This window comes from Hydractinia symbiolongicarpus, chromosome 14 (genome assembly GCF_029227915.1).
Source record: "Hydractinia symbiolongicarpus strain clone_291-10 chromosome 14, HSymV2.1, whole genome shotgun sequence".
In the NCBI taxonomy this organism is placed as follows: Eukaryota; Metazoa; Cnidaria; class Hydrozoa; order Anthoathecata; family Hydractiniidae; genus Hydractinia; species Hydractinia symbiolongicarpus.
This window is the reverse complement of record NC_079888.1, coordinates 16,314,705-16,342,232: the sequence shown is the minus strand read 5'-3', so window position 1 is coordinate 16,342,232 and position 27,528 is coordinate 16,314,705. Positions and strand designations below refer to the sequence as shown.

At 31.7% G+C, this 27,528-nt stretch overlaps 2 protein-coding genes across 3 annotated transcripts in view; both read left to right on the top strand.

The window, feature by feature from the left end:
* The first annotated feature begins 778 nt into the window (after nucleotides 1–778).
* Nucleotides 779–11,637, top strand: LOC130625637 (pyruvate dehydrogenase E1 component subunit beta, mitochondrial-like). Its single transcript, XM_057440736.1, has 13 exons — nucleotides 779–938; nucleotides 4,219–4,287; nucleotides 4,712–4,819; nucleotides 5,181–5,243; nucleotides 5,563–5,598; nucleotides 5,965–6,027; nucleotides 7,963–8,007; nucleotides 8,364–8,471; nucleotides 8,688–8,757; nucleotides 9,019–9,129; nucleotides 10,080–10,171; nucleotides 10,724–10,865; nucleotides 11,186–11,637. Exons 1-13 carry the CDS (start codon nucleotides 888–890, stop codon nucleotides 11,332–11,334), a joined length of 1,107 nt encoding a protein of 368 aa, XP_057296719.1. The 5' UTR covers nucleotides 779–887; the 3' UTR covers nucleotides 11,335–11,637.
* Nucleotides 11,638–13,528: 1,891 nt separating this feature from the next.
* Nucleotides 13,529–27,528, top strand: part of LOC130625022 (Fanconi anemia group D2 protein-like) — a 43,745-nt gene continuing 29,745 nt past the window's right edge. Inside the window, exons 1-5 of one of the 2 annotated variants that reach the window (XM_057440106.1) lie at nucleotides 13,529–13,646; nucleotides 17,112–17,188; nucleotides 25,819–25,929; nucleotides 27,311–27,366; nucleotides 27,466–27,518. In XM_057440106.1, the coding sequence (XP_057296089.1) occupies nucleotides 13,567–13,646; nucleotides 17,112–17,188; nucleotides 25,819–25,929; nucleotides 27,311–27,366; nucleotides 27,466–27,518 (377 nt within the window). In that variant the 5' untranslated portion in view covers nucleotides 13,529–13,566. Of the gene's footprint in view, nucleotides 13,647–14,214; nucleotides 14,283–17,111; nucleotides 17,189–25,818; nucleotides 25,930–27,310; nucleotides 27,367–27,465; nucleotides 27,519–27,528 lie in introns of those variants that run through there. The other variant, XM_057440107.1, reaches the window with a different exon arrangement.

The following is a 27,528-nucleotide window of genomic DNA, read 5'->3' as shown; positions in this document are numbered from 1 at the left end:
GGATTACCAATTTGAAAATAAGCATTCATTTACACCTTGCAGAGTGCACAAGACCTACTATTTCTGGTTATATTACTCTTAATTATTTTATAGATCTACTATCATCTAGCTAATCACAACACCTACATTGGCAAAATAATTTTACTGCTAGCTAGTGCTGAGCTTGCCACATAGGGTATATATATGATGTATATATTTGAAAAACTACAAAAATATCTCTACTTTTTTCTCTAGAAAAACCAATTATAACATTTTATTTTATATTCTCAGAATGAAATAACTGTCTCTTCTTTTTATCTTATTTTCCATCCAAGTTTCTTTTCCCATGTGCCTGCCAGACACTCACCAGACAACCATTCTTTGTTTATAACTTGATGATACCAGGTGACTCCTCACAATTGCAGATGTTCACAAATTTTAGGCATAATTAGTGGAAGTGAGACTCCTAATCATATAGCATATCCGACCAGCGGGGAGCAGGGCCTTCTTCTTCGCGCCATCCCGATATCAAAAAAGCGAAAAGAAGTCCTGGGGACGAGGTTGCATTAAGGGTCTTCTTTAGCATGTTTTAATAATAATTGCCTTTCTACATATTTCACAGGTTTCGTCGCCTACACTCGTATTTTCACGATGACTTTTTTCAAATAGTTCCACACTTCTTATCAACCTTAACTTGGATATCACCTCAATTGCATAAATTATTCAATTCTAAACATGGAAAACGTTCTTTCAAGAGCGAGCTGTTTTCGGGATAAGCAGTACGCGGATTACGATGTCTTGTCTACCGGCTTACTTTCCTTTGTAGTGCTTCGCATCTAATGCACCACGATTGAAGCAGTAGGAACACAGGCAGCAAGCTTGTTTTGCTTTTTTAGTTGGTTGTAGGAATGGCGCACACTGCAACTTTAAGAAAACTACATGCCTCCTACAGTCAGTTGGTAGGTATATTTTTGTGAAATACTGCAAGATGACATAAAATTAGTAAACTGCATTTAATAAACTGAATAAAAAAAAAAAAAAAAAAAAATTTAGCAGTGCGTCTTTCTTAGCCTAAGAAGCGCTGTAATAGCTAGCTCTACCCTCTAGCTAACTGTGTCAGTAAGTGATTGGCTGTAAAAACCAAGCATTTTGCTATAGCTAAATACTTTTTAATTGTCAAAAAGTGTTGTCTTTTATGCCTGTATGTGATATTGCTAGCTAAAGGCTGATGGAAACTACGCGTCCTCTAGAGAAGAACGAGGGTGCCGATAAGCCGCATACACCGTAAAAAGTGCTGGTTTTTTCGGGTGAGTTCGGCATTTTAAAAAAAAATCAGGTATTTGTCCGAAAAAACCCGCATATTCCTGAAAAATGCCTGAAAAAAAAAAAGATTCGCCATAAGTGACTCTCAAAGATTTATTTAAAATAGTATAAAAATTAAAATGAACTAACTATATGATAGCTAAGTTCTTAAAAAAACTGTTTTTTATGGTTTTTGATAAGATTTACTTGACAAATATCTTATATATAAACTTTATTACCTCCTTTCTCTTCAAGCGCGCTCTTTCAACTGTCGTCCGCCATGTTATGTTACAAGGTGTTGCATTTCGGGAATGTTCCGAGCGAGTTCAGTCGTGTTCGGGAAAGTGCGGGCGGTTTTGGCGGACAACCGTCAATTTAATTCGAAAAGTCGCCCGAACTCGCCCTTATATATGCAGCCGTTTGCGGCTTATCAGCACCCTCTTCCTCTAGACATTTCGAAAACATGCAGAAAAATTTTATTATTCATTATACGTATATTGCCAACTTCTTCCATCCACCACAGGGTCTATATTCATTAATCTAATCCAAGTCCATTTTGCCAAGTCAGACCATTCTGCAAACTGTGTTGCATCACATCCTTTAAACACTTTGCTAAGAAGGACAAACACCTTGTATGAGATACAGGAAAAGGATTCTTTGTTTGGTAAAGAAATGATAAAAATGATGACTGACAAACGGCTCATTGTAGATAAGATGAAAATTTTGGGATTAATTTACTTTTTAAAGCTTACCTTCCACTTAAAAATATGAAAGAGCTCGGAAAGTAGTCCAGGATTCTTTCTATTATTTTGAAATATCTTTATTGGTTCTAACGATTTTTGACTTAAATTGTTTTTTTATTTTAAAAAATTATACTCCAGAAGGTGATAAGTGTATGCTTATAACTCCTGTTCAATTTAGAAGTGTACCAATGATAAAGGAAACTTTCAATAAATCAACAATTTCACCGTTGAAAAGTTCTATGTTTCTGTAGTATAAATAAAGAACCATAAATAATCATTAAACCCTGCATAAAAGTATGTATAAAATGAATTTCGCGAATTCCAAAAAATTTTGCGATTTCGGAAAAATCAAGCTTTTAAATAAACTTTAGAAATTTCCCATTATAGTCAAGTATGATTGACAGTAAAGAGAAATGAGTACCATAAAAAACTAATCTAGCATAAATTATTTTTAAAGAAATTAAATTTTGCGAGTTTAAAAAATTCAAATTTTTTGCAAGTATTTAATTTTGGAATTTAAAAAATTTAAATTTTTTTATGAGAATTTTATTTTGCGAATTCAAGAATAATTTGTGAAAGTTGCAACATTTTCTTCTTGTGGAACTTTCTTTCCTTACGGTAGAAGTAAATCATGGTAAAAAAACCAGATGTGCCAAGAACATCCAAGATGGTAATCAATAAGATCTCTTAATTTCTTATAAATCCCAACACTTTCCACTTGTCATATTTTTTTCATTTATCAGATAAATTAATAGCTTGACTTGACGAATAAAAAGTTTTATCTTGGAATTATTGTAAATGCAAATGTCAACAAGTAATGCCTAATAAGCGTAATTCAATCCATGCTGGTAAAATTTAAGAACTAAAAATGAACACAAGCAGCATAGTTAAATTACCCACCAACATAACATTTCTAGATTGAAACTTACATTCAGAAAAAATTGCATACAATGATTATGATATTACTTTTTGTTTAATAGTGTAAACAATTGAATAACACAAACAAAAAATGGAAAAAAATTCAAGTTGCTGTAATAACATAGTAATTACATAGTAAAAATTCCGAAATAAAAAGTTTTATTCATGTCTGGAAAAAAAATTAAAGATGTGTAAAAAGTTCTTCTCTGTTCCTAATGTTAAAATGTGTTACTTAAAAAATTGTAGCTGACAAAACTATTACATTTGTTAATTTGAACATGCAAGGAACTAAATGTTTGATTTATCAAGATTTCGAGGAGCTCAAAATTCTGGGTTAAAAATAATTTTTACATCTTTTTAGAGAAATTGTTTAAGTTTCTTTGCTTGTCAACCTGATCAAAATGCTGGTCAATTATGCAACTAACGTGATTAGCAAATGAACCATTTTCCCATCATTTGTAAATAAGGAGAATGCTTTCATTATTTCTACCATTTGTAAAATTGGTTGGGACACTACACAGGTGCATCTTTAACTTCGAATGCATCATTATCGCCATCATCATCACTGTTACTGGCATTTTTCGTATGCAATGAATCTGCTATGATTTTCAGTGTCTGAGGGAAGTGGCTGTACGGCTGCAACTTAATTATCAACATCAGTGAAGGAAGATGTATCTATAGGGTGGCCACACCTCCTCCAAAATCCTAAAGTCCTCTTCTTTGAAAAACTTCCTCTAAAGTCCTCTATTATCCTCTAAAAAATTTGAAAATGTGACTAAATCTCTTCTTTAACTTCTCTATTTTTAAGGTACATTATTAATAGTTTAATAGTTTCACTGTTATGTTACAGAGATTTTATATTTGTTATAGTAATATAAACTGTTAGTTCCTTCCTTCATGTTAGCTATACGTCCCTCATCAAAAGCTTAAATTCAATTTTTTTTACCATTTATTCTGAAAGTAATACTTTCCTAAACATATTCGTTCTTCACACCAAAAATTAATAAACATAAAAAAGCCTAAGAAATAAAAAAAAAGTTGATCCTCTAAAATCCATATATTTTTTTTAAATTTTTTTTATTTTTGTGTAAAAATTCCTTTAAATTCAGTGCAAAATCTCCTTTTTAATCCTCTAAAATCCTCTTTTTTATGGAAACATTTTTTGTAGCCACTCTGCTATAAGTAAGCCACTGCAGGAGATTAGAGCACTGAATGAGTCACCATACACAATTTTTATCAAAGTTATTTTCAGAAAATAACTTCCTGTTTTTTTTAGATCAAAGGTTGCAATACAGCATGGAAGAAGTCATTCTCATTGGCAGCTGCAAGTAATGCTGCACAACAGGTATGTTGTACAGTTATATATATATTACATTTAGGCTAAAGTGTCAAGTTGATATATACATATATATTGTTATTTCAGCCTTATGCCCAACTAAGAAAAATGACTATAAAAATTAACTATACAAACTCAATATATATTTTAAAATAGAACTTAACATACTTTTTTAATCTTGGGAGGTTTGTGTTTAAACATAATAGTTTATGTCCTCACTTATTATAGAAATTCATTAGTTTTAATTAATAAATAGTTTTTTTTTATTTTTGCAAATAAATTTTTACATGTTTTGTCCTAAAAAAAAACTACATATAATTCCTTATTAGTATAAGTAGTTTACCCTGTCTGATATGAATAACAGATTTTTGCTACTCAAGTGCTAGTAAGAAAAAGGGGGAAAAGGTAAAAAAAAAATGTTATTATTCTTTAGGTTACTGTCAGGGATGCTCTAAATATGGCCATGGATGAAGAGATTGAGAGAGATGATCGTGTCTTTTTACTTGGTGAAGAAGTAGCACAATATGATGGTGCATACAAGGTATTAAGTTAATGTAATGAAAATGTGACCTCAGATCCATGGGTTTTTTTCTCCCCATTGCATATTTACTGTCAATATGCCAATGTTTGAACTTTAAGAAGTAAAACAGTAATATTTTATAGCTAAATACGGCACCATTTTAGCTGGTGTTTAATAGCGAAGGATTTTTTTCTAATGTTTTTTTATTGCTCCTTTTAAAAAATGTTTGTCCGTTGATGGATAGCAAAGTGTAGCGTGTTGCTATAATTAACGTTTTGGATAAGGGAATAATCAATCACGCTATGGAAACGCTAGAAAAAGATAGGGTAACAGAACAATTAACATCGTTGAAAAACCAATGTAAAAACAAAATTTGTTATAGATTAGTAGAGGTTTATACAGAAAACATGGTGAGAAGAGAATTATGGATACTCCAATATCAGAGGTAAGCATTAATTCGGAAGATGGCTCCTTAGAAGATGTCAGTGGTTACATTTCACAATTTATTTTACTATCAAAATGTTATGTGTATGTAGCATTTGATAGCTGTGATAGAAAAGCATTATGTAATATGTCTGGCGTAAAAGCATTCCATGTAATATAATTTTGCCTGTCATGATTAACTACTGCTGCAAACCAGTATACTTTCAAGCTCCTTTAAAACTGTTGTTAAGTAAAGTGTGTAGCAGGTAAAGATGAGGATTGAACCTCAATCTTATGGTCACCTGTGATAGAGTGTACTTTTTTATAGTGTTGTTTTTTAGATTGGGTTTGCTGGTATTGCAACTGGAGCAGCCATGGTACGTCATCTTCTAGAACGTGTTAAATAAATTTATTTACTAAACTGCTTTTATAATATTATATTTGCCTTATTATATTTGCCTTATTCCAGTACAAGTGGAATATTATTTATAGTATTATTAAGATCCTAATGTATTTTTTCCTCTCCTATATTTGCCAGAATTAATTTTTCATTTAAGTTTTAAATACTAATCTGTATTATTTTTAAGATGGGGCATGAATAGAAACAGTTAACATGTTTTTACTGGTCCTGTTTGCCAATTTTTTTACCCTTGACATTTGTTTAATTTAGTACAGGTCCAAATGACGGATAGCTCATGTGTTATCATTAACAATATCTGTGAACTAATTTTAATATTTTTTAGGCTGGCCTAAGACCAATATGCGAATTTATGACATTTAATTTCGCCATGCAAGCTATAGATCAGGTAAACATGTTTTTATACACATCAAATTCAGAGTTGTGTTTTATTACTATATGTTAACCACTGCATTACATTTGATGAACTTGCATTATATTTTTTGAACTTGCATTACATTTGATGAACTTGCATTATATTTGACGAACTTGTATTATATTTGATGAACTTGCAACAGATTTGACGAACTTGCATGCATTACATTTGATGAACTTGCATTACATTTGATGAACTTGCAACAGATTTGACGAACTTGCATTATATTTGACGAACTTGTATTATATTTGATGAACTTGCAACAAATTTGACGAACTTGCATGCATTACATTTGATGAACTTGCATTACATTTGATGAACTTGCAACAGATTTGACGAACTTGCATTACATTTGATGAACTTGCAACAGATTTGACGAACTTGCATTATAATTGATGAACTTGCATTACATTTGATGAACTTGCAACAGATTTGACGAACTTGCATTATAATTGATGAACTTGCAACAGATTTGACGAACTTGCATTATAATTGATGAACTTGCAACAGATTTGACGAACTTGCATTATAATTGATGAACTTGCATTACATTTGATGAACTTGCAACAGATTTGACGAACTTGCATTACATTTGATGAACTTGCAACAGATTTGATGAACTTGCATTATAATTGATGAACTTGCAACAGATTTGACGAACTTGCATTATAATTGATGAACTTGCATTACATTTGATGAACTTGCAACAGATTTGACGAACTTGCATTACATTTGATGAACTTGCAACAGATTTGATGAACTTGCATTACATTTGATGAACTTGCAACAGATTTGACGAACTTGCATCATAATTGATGAACTTGCATACTTGCATTACATTCGATGAACTTGCAACAGATTTGACGAACCTGCATTATATTTTTTGAACTTGCATTATATTTTTTGAACTTGCATTATATTTGATGAACTTACATTACATTTGATGAACTTGCATTATATTTGATGAACTTGCAACAGATTTGACGAACTTGCATTATAATTGATGAACTTGCATTACATTTGATGAACTTGCAACAGATTTGACGAACTTGCATTATAATTGATGAACTTGCAACAGATTTGACGAACTTGCATTATAATTGATGAACTTGCATTACATTTGATGAATTTGCAACAGATTTGACGAACTTGCATTATAATTGATGAACTTGCAACAGATTTGACGAACTTGCATTACATTTGACGAACTTGCATTACATTTGATGAACTTGCATTACATTTGATGAATTTGCATTACATTTGATGAACTTGCATTACATTTGATGAATTTGCAACAGATTTGACGAACCTGCATTATATTTTTTGAACTTGCATTATATTTTTTGAACTTGCATTATATTTTTTGAACTTGCATTATATTTGATGAACTTACATTACATTTGATGAACTTGCATTATATTTGATGAACTTACATTACATTTGATGAACTTGCATTATATTTTATGAACTTACATTATATTTTTTGAACTTGCATTATATTTGACGAACTTGCATTACATTTGATGAATTTGCATTACATTTGATGAACTTGCATTACATTTGATGAATTTGCAACAGATTTGACGAACCTGCATTATATTTTTTGAACTTGCATTATATTTTTTGAACTTGCATTATATTTTTTGAACTTGCATTATATTTTTTGAACTTGCATTATATTTTTTGAACTTGCATTATATTTGATGAACTTACATTACATTTGATGAACTTGCATTATATTTGATGAACCTGCATTATATTTGACAAAGTTGCTTAGGATCTGATTAACTTACTTAGCTAGAGTATATTGGCAAGAATGCTCCTGGGTTTGCAATAGTAAAAGAAAAAACTTTTTTCTGCACTGTTTTATTTACAGCTTTACAAATTCCTTTTTTTTCTTTTTTTCAGCTAATTAATTCTGCGGCCAAAACATACTACATGTCAGCTGGAGAAGTAAGCTTATTATTATTCTGCATATTTTAAGGTTTTGGTTTATTAAGGAAATTTAACTCGTGGTAAAAGAAATTCAGGTATTATGTTGATTGCTGTCAGTGCATTCACTTTCTAAAAAGACAGCGAAAAGCACTTTGTTTATGCATCGTAGTCAGTCATCAATCATAACATTATTGTACTTTTGCATAAAATTACCAAACTGTTTTTCTTTGCCCTGATCTTTTGCTAAGTGGGTGAAAGACACATTAAAAAATCGGCAAAAATTAGATTGAAAACTCAAATGTAGTTGAAAGGAACTGGTAGTAAAATCAGCAATTAATTCGTGAAGTGTTGATCGAAATATTTCTACTATTCAGGTAAACGTTCCAGTTGTTTTTCGTGGACCTAACGGTGCATCAGCGGGAGTGGCCGCCCAACATTCGCAGTGTTATGCTTCTTGGTATGGTCACGTTCCGGGATTAAAGGTATCTTTCATTGTCCCTAATATCTTTACACAGCTTGTTGATTGTAAAAGACATTCATGTAAAATTACTTTTAAAATAAACATGTTTCTTTTTATAATAACATGTTAAGAAACACTAAGCTAGGAATCATACCGTTCTGCTGTAATAAATAGAATTTTGTTCTAATTGTTTTCTTTTGCATGATAATTTCTGCCACAGTCCAATGTTCTTTAAAAGGTACTATCGCCGTGGTCTGCAGAAGATGCGAAAGGGCTGCTAAAGAGTGCTATTCGAGATAATGATCCTGGTATATCTCTGTTTGTTTGTTTTTTTATTCGTTTTATACGGCCTTTTTTTTGTTTATTTTGGTTAAGAATATTGTATTTATTAGCAAGTAATGTTATATTTTAGGCCTGTCTTCTTTGTTTTGTTCTTGCTTATCTCGCTTCATTTCACCGAAGTCTTTTCGAAAACTTTTTCATGTCATAAGTAAAATAGTGACCAGCTAAGAACAGTTGTTTTCGCCATCAAATTAGAAAAAGCTTCTTCAACTTCGTTTGATTTCTAGTGGTATTTCTTGAGAATGAAATTATGTATGGAAAAGCGTTTGATATGACCGAGGAGCAGTTGCATCCCGATTATGTGCTTCCTATCGGAAAAGCTAAAGTAGAGAAAGAAGGTAGGCTTGTCATTTTCATTTTTTTTTTGTAAAACAAACTGTTAGTGAAGAAGGATGTTAGTCACGTGGATAGAGTTAAGGATTTGTGAGTAAATTGTGAAAAATTTGATTATTCTTTGTGTATGTTGATGCATAAATTGCGGAACTTTGAATCCTGATTTAAGTGGAACAGCCAAATTGTTACTAAATGTTTTCATTTACTTGAGATCAGTATGCTTGAAACAGCATTCTTAGGTGTCAGTATGCTTAAAACAGCATTCTTAGGTAAGATTTATAGTGATATGATGTCCTAATTATAACTTAAAAGTTACTAAAAGAAACAGTCAAAAGAAGAGGACTTAAAATTTGAGTCGGAATAACAGACTTGTAGTCAGGGAGAATTCGCCGTGCGAGGTTTCTGAAGCTAGTATCAATTTAACGACACTTGTATTTTACTTGTTTTAAAGGTTACCTCCTGCGAAAAATAAAGTTAATTGCATATGAAAAAGCTTGAAAGGTTGTCTAGGAGTTTAAATATTTTTTTTTAAATTTTTGATTGGTTCTTTAGAATTTGGACTAAAAAAAATCACTAATTATGCATGTTGTCATGAGTATGCTTTGCAAGGGGGTAATTTAACATTTTTGACAAGCCATATAGAGTTAAAATGTTTTCTGGCCATTCACTTTGACGAGTTTTGAACATTTTACATAAATTTTAATACTTAGTTACCATAATTTTGGTCAATGCATACTCATGGCTTCTCAATTTCGCATAATTAGCGCAACTTTCAAGACAAATATCTCGAGAACGGATAAAGATTTTTCAAAAAAATAAAAAGATTTCTAGAGAACTTTCAAAGGTTTTTCATATGAGCTCAACTTGATTTTTCGCAGGAGGTAACCTCTAAAGCGTGTGAAATAATCTGGAGACGTCTATATATAGTTTAACGTGAATGGACAAATTTATTCAGGAACGGATATCACAATAGCTGCTCATTCATTGGGTGTACAAAAAGCTATGGACGCACTTCCCGAGTTAGAAGCAGAGGGGATAAGTTGCGAGGTAAGTTACAATAGCAACTTTTACATAAAGTTTTATTTCGGGGCGAAATGGAAATTCATTTCGGTCACTTTTATTCTTGATAATTATTTATGGATATCCATTTAGCCCTGAAAAATATTCATGTAAACACGATTAACCCGAAATATAAAACTACTATGAAACAAAGCTATTGATTAAAAAGTTTTTGCGCATGTGTACAAAGTGAACCCCGATATAAAATACTTCATGTATACATAACAAAATTTCATTGCGATTTCCAATCTTTTTTAGGGTAAGTCTCATTTCGGATCCGTGTATATACTACCTTACAATATTTGCCACTCCACATAATAAACACGAGTAAAGTTTATTTAAACAACGTGACACACTTCATTAGCCCTTGTAGAAAATACTGCTTTGTCACGCTTATATGGACGCAAGAAATCATTGACTAGTGTCGTTGTTTAGTAAACTTTTCATTGTTTTCGTTTATGGGTATACCAGAGCAAATTCTAATGTTATTGTTGTTTCCTGTCAATCATTTATATAATGGATTTTGATTGGGGGTTTCAGATCATCAATATGCGTACGATTCGACCAATGGATGCAGACACCATTATTGAAAGTGTGAAGAAAACGAATCACTTGATCACTGTTGAAGGTGGCTTTCCACAGTTTGGAGTCGGAGCAGAAATCTGCGCCAAAATTATGGAAAGTAAGAAAAATATTATTTCGTATTACTAGATCGATCTATTAAGTCTGATTTACTCCAGCAAGACAATTCTCGTTGAACTTTTTGTGTTGGTGGTTTTGTCACTTGCTTCCATTTTCTTGACTAATTAGGAAAAAATCATCCCTTATTATTATCATATTGTTATGAACTTTAACGGATGGATTAAAACCATATTTGCGTTAAATTTCTTGACTGACTTTGAAATTTGCAAAAAAAACCCTGCTCGCAAAAGCTTTTAAATTTAGTAAGACTTTGGAGGTGTTTGTGTCTCTTTCTGATGAATGGTTATTTTTTTTTAACAGGTGAAGCATTCGACTATCTCGACGCGCCAGTGTACCGAGTGACAGGGGCGGATATACCAACACCATACGCGAATAATTTAGAAGTGAATTCTTTACCGCAACCACACAACATTGTAAGGACTGTAAAAAAAGTGCTCGGAATGATATAAAAATACTTAAAACTTGACATAGATGTAAATGTGAAAATGTAAATACTTTTTACAAATGACGAAAACCATTTACAAGTCGAAAACCCTTTGAAAAAAATTCTTGGCTTTTTATGTCCACTTTAAAGTCAAAAAAATCGCGAAATCAAGGGAAAAAATATTCGCGAATGTCTCCTATTAGATCTCTCGCGAGAATTAACGTTTGCGATGATAATTGTAGTGATATTTAGCGAGAGTAAATTTTCGCGATACGTGTTCAAGGACGTCGCAAATAATGTGTATAGTTTCAGTCATCAACAATTCAAATAATATGGTTTTAAATCAGTTTAAAGAGTTGTTTAACAATTGTTACACGAAACCTTAGCGATAATAATAATAATGAATAATAATGAAGGTAATATGGAGAAATTTTTCTTTATCTGATAAAGAAAATTCCTGAAAGACAAAGAATTCGCAAATACATTTTGATGGAAAAATTTTCACGATTAAGACCAAAAATTGCAAAATCACAAAAGTTTTTTTCGCAAAACTTTTTCGTCAGAATTAATTTTGAGTTGCCTATTTTTTTAAGATTCTAAGTCCAAGGAAGGACCTCTAGAAGAATACGATTTCTTTTATCAGCAACTCGTTTATAAGCAACCGTACAGTGGTTAAAAAATTATTAAGTAACTTCAATTCTCTACTATATAAGCACAAATAACACAAAAAAATTATTTGTTGCGAAAATAGACACGCTTTTGCATTAAAAAAAATATCAAACTCTTAGAAAATGAATTACAATAACTTCCCTGCACACTTAGTTTAATTTTTCGAACTTTTTTGTATCAAAAAACAAGACAAAACAAAGCAAGACTCTTACTCTTTTACTTCTTCCATATATTGATATTTTATAGTACTTATATAAAATAAATAACGTCGTTGTCAGTTGGCGTCAATATGATATACAAGATGATTTAATAATGCTATTTTGGTTCTCATTGCTCATAAACTTGACCGTCGCCAAGCTCGACTTTTGTGCAACTAACTAAATTCAAAAATCAACAGCTTGTTTTTTAGCCGCTCAAGCAACTCTAGATCTGCAATTCCTGACAAAATATTTTTAGATAAGTTCGTCGCCCCTTAGGCGACGCAATTCCAAATTACATTGGATTTGAACTTAGATTTGAGGTTATTTGGCTAGATTCAGCTCGCAAGTGGCCAAATAGGTGATTATACTAGCTCCGCGCAATTTGAACTTTTTAAAGTGTTACAGCGGACTCAACTTTGTCCCCAGGACCTGTTAGGCTTACGCGACGAAGTTGCATCGAACTAGGCCTCAGAACTAGCACAATTGGTGCTAACGTTTAGCGTAGCCGTTTTTCTTAATCTTTGAGGCCTTTGCAGGCCCTGACGTCATTATTCCGTAAAGCAGGCATGTCAGAAATTGCAACTAGCGAATTTTAAACGCGATCTATATAACCTTTGCGTTCGAGAAATAAAAACTTTCGCAGAATTTGCGGGTTAATATTGTTTACCAAGAACCTTGATCCGCACAGCGCAGCGCCGATATGAGAGACAAAAATCCATTGAAGCGAGTTTGACACCCTCGTCCCCAGGGATTTTGATATGAGTTTGGTTTACCAACTGTGTAAAAATGGCTAAAAAATGGTTTTAATATTTTTGTTAGGGAGTGTAGATATTGACTAAAAAATAATCAACTTGAGATCTGATTGAGATCTAAATTGTTTATAAAAAAATCATGAAGATCTATTAGTGACAATGCAGTCGAATATCTCTAATTCGAACCTCCGTATAATAAATTTGAGATCACCACAATTGAAAAAATGGAAGTTACTTCACCTTGAAATTAAGCTTGTATTTTTTTTCGTATTTCGAATCTCTTTGATTAGAAATCTTTCCATAATTCGAACTAAATTTTAAGTCCCTTTGGAAAAGTCTGTGATTTAAATTCTTGTGAAGGTTTGCCTTGAACAGTAGAAACTGGCTTTTATATCACCATCGAATTGTTAATGTTTTAAAGTCGCGGTATGAAATTCTGTATTTTTTCTCCATGATATGGCGGCTCTCCCAGACTCTTGATGAGGAGTTTGTTCCCGGAAATCCGAAATCCGGAGAAAGAAAATCGGGAGAAACGCGCGAAATCAAAAACTTTCAGACGAAACCGAAACTGTTCTGTGGTGTCTATGAACCAACACACAACACAGCAGTATTGCGTTGTTTTTCTTCAGTTTAATAATGGATTTTGCTACAATTATTATTTCATATTATTCCCCAAAAAAGGTGTTATATTTCAGAGTAGTTTTTTGTTTAATTAGGTAAGCTAGCTAGCTATAGCTAAAAGTTGCTTTAATAATCAACTAGCTAGATTTATTTGATTGTTATTTATATAGCTATACGTTTTTGTGTATCTTGCTTTATGTATATATGTTCTTAATTTCTCCCTTTAGTAGAAGCATTTAAAGTGTTATTTTCTGCATTAACTATAGTAGTGGTGGTGAGAGAAGTAACTAACTATAGCTAATTAAACCAACCTGATATTGGGGACAAGATTGACATATTTGATAAGTCTCAAAAATGGCTCTACCCTGTTGAATGTGGTGTTGTGCACTGTTATGTCAGTCAATGGAAACTGTTAAACACAAGATTCCATCAGGCTACCCTAGATTTGATGTGAGAAATACAAATATAAGGTTTTTGGTTAGTGCTTCACTTCGTTAAATCTAGAGTAGTTTGTTTTGTATATATCACATTTTTCAGCCATGAGAATTTTCGCAAATAAGCGATCACAATAAAATTGTAGCTGTATTATAACTTGAAAATTTAGCAACAATGTTTACAATATTTTAGACGTATATATATATAAATAATTGTCAATTTTATCTCTAAACATTGCAACAGGAACCACAGAGGAAGGCATTATGAGAAACAGCATATATTTCCATAATAAAAATGTAAGGGAAACAAACAAAAAGTTAAATAACAAGAATAGTTATTTGGTTTTCTATTTAAAAGTAATGTTGTTGCCTACATAACAAGACTAGAATACATATATATATAGGAAAAATGAAGTCATGTAATATTATATACAGTCTATTTTTGTTAATCTTGCAACCTAATTTACCTGATTTATTTTCAAGATCAGGAAATAAAAGTTTTGTATCAGGAGGCTGATAATAATTGGGGAGCTTGAATGTTTATAGATGTCTGCAGAGCCGTCCATGCTCCTAGTCAAAGTTCCAACTATTAGCTATTGTGGTGCCGTAGCTTAGTGGTTGTAACTCTTGCACTTTGCATGCTTGCAAAAATCAGACAATACATTTCATATGACACATTGTGTTCTACCTATCATGCCATCTTTAATAGTGATATCAATTGCAATTGTCAAATGTGGAGTTTTATAACACAAGAATAGATAAATAAAATTCAAACTCTGCAAAATAAGGTGCTCCAGATTATTCACTTTAAACACCCCCGTGAGCAAGCTCTATACATTCTGTCAAAAATTCTAACATTCAAGAACTAACTAAAACTTATATAAGAATTACATTTTCGCCTTTAATCACATGAGAAAAGAACTCCCTGCTCTTTTTTATAATTTTACGTTAACAACTATGCTGATATCAGGTTTCTATTGTGCGTAATGTGATTTGCTGTATCGTCCGGCTTTTCATTTAATCGGTCTTGGTCATGAATATTTACACCTGCGTGCGGTGGTACGTACGCCTATATTTATACAGGAGTGCCATCAGTATGGCACTCCTAGCTTATGATTTTGGCGTGCAATTATTACATTCAGGAGAGCGGCAGCGCGGAGTTTTTGAAGCATAGTAGTTGGCAAACAAAATTGCTGACGTAATTTTGTTGTGAAATTTAAATGAAAGGTGTTATTATGAAGAACGTAAGGTATAGAGAACGTTAAAGTTGTCACCTCTTTCCTTCATGCTGACACTCTTATGCTTGGCTGGTGCATTACACTGAGATTCGAACGAAAGACGGACCATTTGGAATCATACCACAAGTCAGTCGACCTTCATCGTCACAGAGAATACTGCGAGAAGGGTGCGCACCCATGCAATTTAAATATAACCAGAACATGGGAGAGGTTAGGTGTCCTGTACCTTAATACAGCTTTCGGACGAATGTTCTCGTGATGTAATAATACCAAAGAAAAAACATGTTCAATAAAGTTTAAAAAATCTTTTTAAAAGTGAAAGAGAAATCAAATATGTTTAGTAATAAAATCGAAAAAATTGTGTATCGTATTAAAAAGAAGTCCAGAAGCTCTGTTTTGACACAGCAGGCAATAAGTCAGCCCTGCCCTCTCATTTTTGTGAGAAGAGATGTTCTGATTGAGTCTCCTGTACAGTTTTGCTTTGCATTGAATTGTGCCTGTGACAAGCATTATCGAAGCATGTCACCGGCGACTTCTGCGATATTCAACTTAATGATGCCCTGACCTTCAGTTCGTAAATAGCACGTGTACAACTTACTTCCTAATCAGTTAAAACATAGAGAGCTAGTTGAGACAGAACTATTAACTTAAGAAGTACGCCGTCAGAAAGGTAGATCAATAGGACTTGAGAAAAGGAGGATCTTAAGGAGATCAATACAAGGTTAATGACAAAATTTTTTGCCAGCTGAAAAACAACAAAAATATTGTTGACGCAATACTGACGCAAAACATTTGAAATGTATCTCACGTCAGCAATTTTAATGAAGGTGGGTATTTAATAGAAATACATTTTAGAGATACATTTTAACACGGAAGAATAATTATGTAATGGGTAAATTTTCGGTAAGGGATTACTCTAAAATAGCTCAGTTCTGCTTGGCGTGTGTACGAAGTAGAACAAGGTGTGTGCCTGAATTTCACATGGTGTGTGCGGAGGCGTGCGCGTGCGATCGCACTTCATTCATGACCAAGACTGTTGAATGTGCTATTCATGTGTTCCACTGCCATGTCCTTTGTATCCCCCCCATCCCCCCTCCTCCCATAATATCAGCCCCTTGCAGCACAAACTAGTGTACCTACTAATATCTTCAAACTATTTATTTTTCTTCGCGATTTATCTAGCTACTTCTATCCCCACAGTCTTCCCTCGTAAAATAAAAGTTAAAAATAATAAAAATTTTGTAATCATGAAAAATAATGTAGATCATATCATGTGTGTGAGACCGGGGTTTGATTCCCTTAGATAGCAATTTAATATGAGAAAGTGGATGTTACCATAGCCACAGGTTAACCCAAACCATGTGATGAAAATTAGGAAGATAGCACACTGTGTGCACTGTTGGTTGTTGCTGGGAGTTGTCTGGTAGTGTGTGGACCCAAATTGGGTCTGTATAGCTCAAAATGAGCATTAAATACTTTCCATCTAAGCCATGGCCCCTCCTGAAAATAATAGACAGGGTGTATTCCTCTATGTTCACAATCACTTTCACACCATTTTTGGGGGGGGATTTGCACTTGCAATATTTTCACATTTTCTCGCTTGTCTGTCTTCTAGTGTTGTCTGAGTAAGTTGTGTGTTTTGTATTGTCCACGGTGGCTGTCATACTTCAAGCTCTGCTAACTTTGGCAGTTTCCAGGGTTTACTAGGGCATAATTTTTAATCAATAATGTATTTATCTCCTAGTGAACTGAAATATATGTTTATTTCATTCATTAATTCATTCATTTATTCTATATTTGCAAGACTATTCATGTAAAATATATTTACATCTATCTATCTAGCTATCTAATTGACAAATAATATGCCTTTATAATCATTATTTGTCAGGAGTAATCAATCATACGTAATGGTGAAATCAATTCAACAAAAAAGAGATGGCAGTTTTGGCGAGGGAGCTAATCACGGTAAGCACCTTTAATACTTTTTTTTACCATGAACCTAGTCCCAGGGATGCAGCTAGACCTGTCTGTCATTAACTCTCATACAAACAAAATATTTGTTTTACTTATAATTTTAATTATAATCATTTTTTTTTCAGTTTATTTGTTGTAGATTTTTTTTTTTTGATTATATACAACAAAAAAATGATAAGTAGTTTCGAAAACATTACATGCACAAAGTTTTATTTTAAATTCAAAAAAGATCTTTAATTCCGTCTCCTGTTAGAAACATACCTATATCTTTAACATATAGCATAATGCTACGATGCTTTGACCAGCAATGCAATGTCTTTGTTCTTTTACAGGATCATAACATTTTAGCCTTCTAGCAATCAGTGGTTGGTAACAGTTGTAGCATTGTAGCGATTGTAGCATTGTAGAGGTTTGCCTGCAGTTCCATTAACAATGTACAAATAAAAAAATATATATATTATGGATACCTACATGACCTGCCAAACCTTGAAAATGATTCAAAGAGAGTTTAAGTTGACATTTTAATGACCTTTAAAAGTTGAGGTGTGTGGAGCTTTGTGCCTGACCTTCAGTTTAAGTTTAAGACACTATATTTCCATGTCTTATTGCAAGATTTCAATGTTGGAAGGTCTTATAAGCCCTACACCTAGAAACATTCTTTAGTTTAAAATCTGTTAAAGATAAATAACTCCTATATATACGGAGGTGTGGCACCCGAAGGCCAAAATATGCTGATACCAGCAGCAAATATCTGAAAATCATAAGGCAGAACCACATTTTTTTCAAAATTACCCAGAGTTCCTCGACGTTGTCCGTCATTTTGGCTAGCGCTGAAACTTGTGACTGAGATGCGGTTGGAAGCTCAGGGATCATGGCTTGAAACTAAAGACATGCAAAGAAATGCCATGTCTGATGATGAGGGATGGTCACATCTGGATAAATGATAAAGTACAAGAGCTAAATATATTACTTTAATGTAGCTAGCTGCACAAAAGATTTTTCAAGGCATTCTGTCATTTTAAATAAAAATAGCTAGGTAGTTATTTGGACCTCCCATACAGTGAACATTCAAGACTTGAGAATATAGCTAGTTAGGTATGCGTGACATTGCATGTTGGTAAACATGTTTCCACAACAAACTGAAACCTATATTTCATAAATAAATTTCTGCATATATAAATAATTTTGTAGATTTTCAGTTTTCTTTTATGAAATAACAAAATTTGGGAAAGTATAGCCAGAAGTAATATTCGCTTGAAGTGGGAAGACCTAAAGTCTTCAGGTTAAGACTTAGTAAAGCGTAAACTGTTTCACATGGAGGACACTTGTGTAATGTGTTACAAATCCAGTGGAGCGCTTATAACATTAAGGGTATAATATCTTTTTCATAAACCAACATTCACAGGACTTATGATAAAGATAAAGCCTATTATTACTTCTGCAAAGCAAATACAGTTGTTTATCATTTTTCATTTTGCATAAAAAGTTCCTGTGGATATTCAAAAATTAATTGTGAGTGGCACCAGACTAGGCGGTTAGTGCAAAGTAAATGTGTTGCAGATCCAGGTGGACAAAAAAATAACTTTCTAACCACTTTGTATTTATACGGCATAAAATTTAGATAATGTATTTAGCACTGTGCTTTAGAAGCACATTCCCACTTTCTCTGAGCCGGATAAGGTATTTGGTCCTAAACCTGGGACACATTTTATCTGTTTGAATTATTTTTAATCCTGAGAATCACTTAGTGTTTTCTGTACACATGGCTTGTCAAAATTGATATGCTGTCAAAAAAAGTTTATCAGCGTCTCCAAAAATGGCCAAAATTAAGAACTCAGAAACTATGATAGTAGTAAAAAAAATTTTGGGGTTCATTTCATCAAACTGGTCTAAAAACATGTAATACTAAGTTTCAAGTCATTATTTCAATTTTTACTGAAGTAATAGGACTTTTACTTAGTATAGTTTTAGCATAGTTTTTCATACCGCTGACACCAAAATGACTGCAGGGACTAATCGGTTTGAAATTAATTTATAATATTTTAATAACAAACTTTTTCTCTTGATGTGTTTTTATTTTCCTGCAAAAGTTGTTGCATAGCTTATGTATTAACATTAGGATAAGAATGAAAATGTTACTGTGAGACATGGGTTTTAAACCTTAAAAATTTCCTTTGATGAACAATGCATTTTCATGCAGGTGTTCTCAAATATGTGTAGTATAATTTTAAAAAATGTGATGTAATTTTCCTCTTTAAGTTTTGACTTTTAACCAAGCTAAAAAGCTCACCCATGTCCTTTCATGCTTAGTCTAGCTAGCTATAGCGAAAAAGTTTAATATTCAAACTTGACCTATTTTACTGAGTATTAAGTAATAAATGCCAGTTTAATCCTAAATGTAACTATAGTAGTTAAGCTACCTGTAAGAACAACATCAAACAACATCGAGGCTGTTCTCTTTTGTAAACAAACCCATTGGTATTTTTGTAATAAGTACCAAATTTTATGTGTTCATTTCTTGCGCTTATGAGTGTAACCAAAGTGACCTGTACGTAAGTCCTAAAAATGTATGTCATTGGCTCACTCTTTACGAATGACACCACGTAACAAAGGAAAACCATGCTTTGCTATTACCGTAACCTATACCGAGATTTGGTTGTGATATATATCAGAATTAATTGTCTTTAATATCATCCTCCAATTAGCTCTGCAATCCAATGAATCAAATCAAATTCTAAAATATGGTGTTGTTGTTAAACAATCGGAAATATTATTAAACTTAAATTCATTATTTTTGTAAACAGCTTTGATTTACATTTGTTAACACACAAGAATTTTAATACTTTTTTCCATCCAGATACCTCATTAAATTTAGCAATTTTGATAATAATTTAAAAGCTAGCTGATTACTCGTGGGAGAATCCTCTCAATCTCTCATTAAACTGATGTAAGGGATACCAAACAAAAACATACAACACAGTAATTTGAATTTTCAAAACTCACATTTCAACCTTGATCCCGAGCTCTTTGTCTCTTTTATATTGGGATGGCAAAACGAGAAAAAAAGCCCTAGGATCAAGGTTGCTCACAATCTGCATTGTTTTATAAGCAGATTGTTTATAACTGCTGAAACAAAACATCAAAAAAAATTATAAAATAAAAATGAAAAATGTTTAAAAAAATTTAATGGCGTTTAACAACCGTTATGTAAAAAGCGAAGCACGGTAAAACTATATACTTGCTTTGCCATTCCAGTAGTACACCAGGGAAAAAAATAAACCAAACATTAAAAAAAAATCCAGCATTTTTAGTTAAGTCATGCAAAATCAGCTATTTAGTCCATATTGCATACAGCAACCCTTCCAAAGTTATACTCAAAATGTAAGAAATGATAGTTGAAAACACATAAAAGATTAATATAACAAACTGGAATCATTTGGTATATTATATATCTACTTAAATATTTCAATCCAAAATATTAAAAGACCTAAACTTGTAATAAGAAAATCATGCATAAAATCAAAGAAGATAACAATGCAGCATTTTGGATTCAAATGTATTTTAAACTATCGTAACCTAACAGATGTAAACATTGATATAAGTATAGGTTTTAGGTTTAGGTTTATTTTAACGACATCAGCACCAAGTCACACAGTCTGTAGTGTTAAAAACAGTTTTCATTTCAGCGTTGATGTTCTTAATCTTTTTGACAAATGCTATTCTTATTATTCTTAATATGTTCTTAGCATGACTATGGCATGAAAATATGCAATGTCTTAATAAAATAAATCCTGCTATAAGTTACTATAGCTAGCTAATGGCAATTTCTACATGTAAAGGCCCATTGCTGAGACAGAAAAAAATTCTAATCAATTTTATGCGTCAAACAATGTTCATATTTAAAACAGACTATTAAGCTTAGACGTTTTCTTAGGATATTCTAAACTTCTGGCCCATTTCATAGTATATTCCTACAAGATAGGTGCTAAAAGAAAATATTTCCCAGCTCAAGACACAACAACAAACTTAATATTTATGGAGAAAAAGAGCTCAGAAAGAAACGGCTTAAAATTTGTTTTGCACCAAAATTCATTTCTTTATCAAATAATTTGAACAACACACACCTGATTTTCCTTCGCTTTCTCATTAGTTTGCTAGATAGGGTTCTCTGAATAAAAGTCCAACCAGTTTTTTGCTTCGATTAATAAATGTCGTTTTATCCCAAAGAGAACAAATTGGTAATGTATATCATTGTACGTTTTTCTTTGTTTTAAAAATTTTTTCTGACAACACTTCGTTTGACAACAACAGTTTGTTTTTTTATATTTTAGATTCGAATTACATTCATATTCGAATGCGATACAACCTCGGTCCCAGAACACAAAAATAGAAAATATAGAAAAACAAATAAGCTTTAAGCTAACCTCACAATAAGTAAACAGTTTGAAAGTTTTTTAGAATTACTTTGAAAAAAAATAGACCACCTTCTTCGCTTCGGTTTCCTTTTTCAGTTGAAAAAACAGCTTGTTTTTGTGAGATATGACGCGCACATTGTAAATTATTCTATCTATAATGACCCCCACAGGGCATGTTAAAACAAAAAAAAAAACATTTAAAACATAAATAAATTAGTTTAAATAAAATAAGAAAACAGAGTTTTATTTTTTAAAGTATTAAAAAATAATAATAAAATGTTTAAATAGTGATCTCCTGATTTGCGTTTTTTAACTTAGTAAATTTTAGTATAACGCCACACAAGGCGTATTAATATATAGATTATGTTTTCCCAAAAGTGCTTAAAATCTGCCTTCTGTAAAATTAAATTCCTGCCAATTGTTTTCAAACCATCTATGAGAATGGAATTGTCTTATTATTTTTTTTTTCATAATCAGAAATTATGTAAAAAAAGCTTGCGTAGCACACAACTGGACGGCTATTATTGAAGTTGATAGAACAATTGATAAAACACAGGGATTCACAATTTTAACACTTTTTTAGAAGGAGTACAAGTTAGACCCCTAACTACCTCTTCAAAGATGAATAAACGATTTTCATTTTCAGATTAAAGTGTGAAGTTTGAAATTTGTTTGCATCTAGGGAGCTATAATGTTGGTAAAATATAAATGTTAATGGGTATGAAATTTCAGGCTGTATAGCAGGGTGACCATTCCTCCTTAAATTCCTTAAATAACCCTAGAAGAACAAAAACTCCTTAAAAGTACTTGTATATGCTTAAAAAAATTGAAATAGCTGTTCTTCTTAATTTCTACTTATTTCCTATTTTTTCTGTTGCTAATTTTTTTGGAAATGTGTTCATGGATTGTTCATCACCAGTAAAATAAGACAGTATGACAGTAATAACGACAGTATGTAACAATAAAGATAGACAACTAAAATTGGTTTTCTCCTTAATTATCCTGATTTTTTTATTTCTTTATTTTCGTTTGCAGCAAAGTATCCTTAAAAGTGTCAATTTGTCTCCCTAATTCATCTTAATATTGTTACAATCACAAATTAAAGAAAAAAAGATACTGTTTAAGTTCATAAATAAACTAAAAAAATTCTCCTTTATAAAAGTCAAATGTGCTGCTCATTTTGTTATAATTTATTATCAATAGATTGTTCTCATTCGTTTTATTAAGATTTTTTAAAAGAAATAAAACCAACCTAAATAAACTGAACGGTTACTGTAGATAAAAGACAATTGTCTTTGTAATTTTCATACCTTCCCCAGCGATCTCTACATTATTACGTTTAAAAATATATATCAAGCGACTTTGGTGACATCTTGTAATGTTAATGTTTATTAAAAATCCATCCACAATTTATAGGTGACAACTCGGGTGAATAGGGTAAAACTGATGATAACCATTTCCTGATTATAATTTTGTTTTTATTGTTCTTCTGTCTTAACGCATGGAATAGATGAATGTGCGTATTTTACATGGCTTGCCTTGTCTTAAACTATTAGCTGTTATTCTTATTACAAAATGAACGTTGATAATATAACCGATTTTTGAGATTGAGATTAATTATCATAAAAATGGGTTTTAATGTTTTATCATGGGGGTACATTTTAAATAATATTGTTAGTAAATAGTATTGTAAGTATCTAAAAACCCTTCTACGTTTTTTCACTTTTTTCCAAACATTTATATGGTTAAGGTTGAATCTTCCCCTTTGACTGAAAGCAGTGATAACAGTAATGTGCAGTGAGTGACCTATACACTACATCATCCAGCTTTCCAAACAATTTTGTGCAAACCAGCTTCTAACCATAAATTTATTTGGTCATTTAATGAAGCAAAAAAACTAAGTGAAATAATTAAGACATCAGTATCAGCTGTATATTTCTACCATGCTATTGATGCGAATATGCTTTTTTGCATAAACAGCATAAAAGCGGTTCCACTGTTTTTAACGTCTTACCATCATGCCTTTTTTAAGAAAAATAGGCAATAAAAGAGTTTTCTCTTAAATTGTAGGTTGGCATTCTCCTAGCTTCGAACAAGATATTGCCATACAGATTCTTAAAACTGATATTTCTTAAGTCATGTCCCCAGCTTTCAAGGACATTATGTCTTGGTCCTGAAATATGATATAAGAAAACTCTCTGATTAATAGAGGCATGGTTTTATGGATGAGAAACAAAATGTATGACTTTCAATTTTCCTGTCCAGAATTTTTAAAAAAAAGATAAATGGATATTTTGCTAAAAGTGGTAGGTAGACCAAACTACAAATGAAGAGAGAACTTAGTATCAACAATAGAACGTATTGTTGACGTAAAAAAGATCAATGGAGACAACCATTGTTCAATCTACATGACTAAGTAATATTGGTAATGGGTAAGAGGATACTTTAAATCCCCAGCCATATCAACTTTCTTATTGTAAAGACAGATAGGTAATAGAGCCAAAAATGTCTCAGACCATGCCAACAGCTAAGCCTTTTTCTGTGTAACTTTTGCATCCATTGTGCATAATTTGGATGATAAAAAATTTCCAATTTCAGGTAACCAATCTCTATATAGTCTAAGATTACCGATTCGAATGCAATAAGAATAAAATTGATTTTTAAATTCATTTAAATTTATTATTAATAACATTTAAGTCTGATTAAATGATACGAGTAACTTCTTTAATATTTAATAGCTGTGCCATTAACTACTAAGCACAGTATTTTAAAGGCCACACTGAGTAGCGTTTACATCTTGTAATTTTTCCCAGTTATTATTCTGTATTAGAATTTAGCCAAGATATTGCCCAGGGTAAAACATATGGACTTCTAGATTCTTTTATGAATTTACCAATTGCATGGAAAAATTCAAAAGATAACTTTAATCCAAAATTGTTTGTGCAAGTTGTTTATCTTGGGTCTCTTTCTATAAGGCTCAATGTCGAATCTTCTATTTCTCTTGATTGGAGGAATTAATTCCTTGCTACATGTTGAAGTTTCAAAAGCTATACACCACTACCCAAGTTATAGGATTGTTTTTTATTCCATATGGCGTAGTATTTTTATCTCTATTTACTTCAAAAGTGAGTTTGGTCTCTATTAGATAGGCTAGCTCACACAATGTTCTAGAAGGTTTAAGATAATTTGCTGGTATTTGTTGTTCAGTAGTAATGGCAAATATAATATCTTAGCTGATAGACTTATTTTTTTGAAGGTAAATTTGATCTCCTGAAATCTTGTCTTCCAAAAAATAGGATAGATATTTTGAAATGACTTTTGGAACATCAATCTCTCCTTTTTCAATGTCGCATACTAATTATTTGCTGGTAATTGCATTTTTTCGAGATTAAAAACAGCCTATCGTAATTCAAAAACTAATGATTTAAGTTTAGTGTCATTGTTTGTTTTTTAAGGTTTCTGTTTTTTACTACTAAATTATAAATAATGTCTAATTATATGCTATCAAATAAAAAAAACATGTTTTGTATAAAATATATGAAAAAAACAATAAAATAACCTTGGGAATTTTTTCCATGAATTACGCATGATTTATGATATTTCTACAACTTAGTTGGTGTCTGACCAGGACTTTATATTTGATAAGTTCTTCTTTGTTCACTTTGGGTTTTTTGTGAAGGACACAACTGTACTATGACCCAAGTTTTGTAGTTAGTTATTTTGTATTTAAAATTTAAAATTTTGCAAAGATTTGATGCATGTAGTTACATAGTGATATTCGCTCAGATTTCAGTGTAAGACAATTCAAGAGGCCTGGGGAGAAAATCACCCAAAAACAATGCAGCTTACAAACATTTTTTTTATTTTTACCAGTTACTCTTGATAGATCAGGTCAAACCTTTTGCACCTTATGAACTGTACAACTTCGTTACAAGTTCTTGGACTTATATGAGAATTCGATAGTCAGTAGACCAAAAAAGTGACAAGAAATATCCTTTTTGGACTAAATTACTTCATTGAAATTTGAAAATTTTTTTGTAATAATTAATATTCTATTTATGTTTTATTGTTTTATGTTTTTGGAAAAACCAAAAAAGGCTGTAATGTTTAAGGGAAGATTCATTAAGAGAAAATGTGTTTCCCCCTCCCTGCAAAAAAAGACAGAAAAGAAAAGGGAAATGACTTAAATTTTTTATTTACATATAGGTAGGAGAAAGAAAAGCAGGGTTTCCATTCTGGAAAGGAACAACTTGTGTAAGTTGTTAGCTCAGAATGGCTTTACCTTCAGTGAAGAAAATGATCAACCAAACCAAATTAGTAAGTTTTTTAAAACATATGTCTTGTTTGTTTGGTATTTTCAACGAATAAACTTTGATATACTATCGCTGAAAAAATCAAGATTTAAAAGTCTGTCAGTGTGTCAAATGTTAAATCTTCTGACGTTACCACCCGACGTCAATAACATTAATGTAACGTCAATATCATAACATAAATTAATGCAGCCATTACAAAGCACTTAATTTTTTTTACCACTGGGGACACCCTGGAACTAAGTTTTGGGTAATTTTGTTAAACCTAGGTCCTTGAATCCGTTTTGGAATATACAGGTTAGTGAAATCATTAAAAACATTTAAACCTCATTATCTCTGCAACTGTTTGTTTAAAGTACATTTTCTTGATCAGGGTTTCAAAATCTATATGATGAAGTCACTGAGTGGACAAATTTTTTACAAATTTCATATTTTATCTTTGCTAATGTCAGAAAAATTTTCAAACCATTATATTTCCTTCTGTCGCCAAAAGCACATGATCCTATACATCTTTCTAGTCACCGTTTTAAGCTCTAAACATTACAGGCAATGGATGAACTAAATTTCGCCAATTGTTTCTATTGGCACTTATGGCGTCACCAAAACATCTAAAAAACTTATTTTTTCCATTCTCCTTGCCTAAGTGGATTTTTCAACAGGCATTATCGATTAGTGTTCATATTAAAAATTAAATTAAAGTTAAGTTTTTACCTGACAAATTTTTAAAGGTTTTGTATATAACTAGAAAAAAATAGGATTTGTTTTTTAATTAAAAAAATATTTTGAGTTTATCCAAGCGGCTCAAAAAAACTTCAAAATTTTTTTCAGCAAAATTTAGCTACATTCAACAAAATTTATACAGAAAAAAAATTATACCATGTGAGGGTTTCTTTTTTAAAATTGTTTGAATAAAAATAACACTTGTAGCATTAAGAAAAAATGAATTTAATTGGACCTGCTATGGTTTCAATTTGGTTTGGTTAATGAAAAAAACAATTTTCCTTTACTTGCAACACTCCATGTTCTCCGAAAAAAATATTTTATTATGAAACATCTCGGAGTAAGAGGATTCGAACTGATAATCAAACGTTGTCACTTGTGCTAGAAAATAATTATGTGTGTCTGTTCCACCTGTAAGTGCAGTTTTGCAGACTAGCTTCATCCATGCTCTGTGATGATGGCCTGCACGCCAGAAATTTTACTCCTGTCCAAGCCTGTATTATGGTGTAAAATTAACTGCTTACAAAAAATCATTGTTTAGCAAACATATGATTACATTAGTAATGTACGCTTCTTAACTAAAAAAAGTAGATATTCAATCCTTATGTTACCCTTTAAAGTTTGAATTTAAAATCAGTGTAATCAACAATTTGTTAAAAATTTTGTAGGTGTTGATCAAGCAATACTGCAACAGACGTTAAAAGCAACTTTAAAACACAAGGAGGTAAAAAAAATTTACTTTGTTTTATGTTGTCAGTATTTGTTTTCTATATAAATGCTGTACATTGTACATATACATATACATTTTCTATTCCTCTTCAAGTATGCAAATAAACTCTGTACTGGGTTGGAAGAATTGTGGGAAGATAACTATAGGTATTTTTGT

Coding starts and splice junctions, on each gene's coding strand:
- LOC130625637 (XM_057440736.1), top strand. CDS start 888: ATGGCGCACACTGCAACTTTAAGAAAACTACATGCCTCCTACAGTCAG. Junction 4,820..5,180: donor AATATGATGGTGCATACAAG/GTATTAAGTTAA, acceptor AATTTGTTATAG/ATTAGTAGAGGTTTATACAG. Junction 5,244..5,562: donor TGGATACTCCAATATCAGAG/GTAAGCATTAAT, acceptor GTTGTTTTTTAG/ATTGGGTTTGCTGGTATTGC.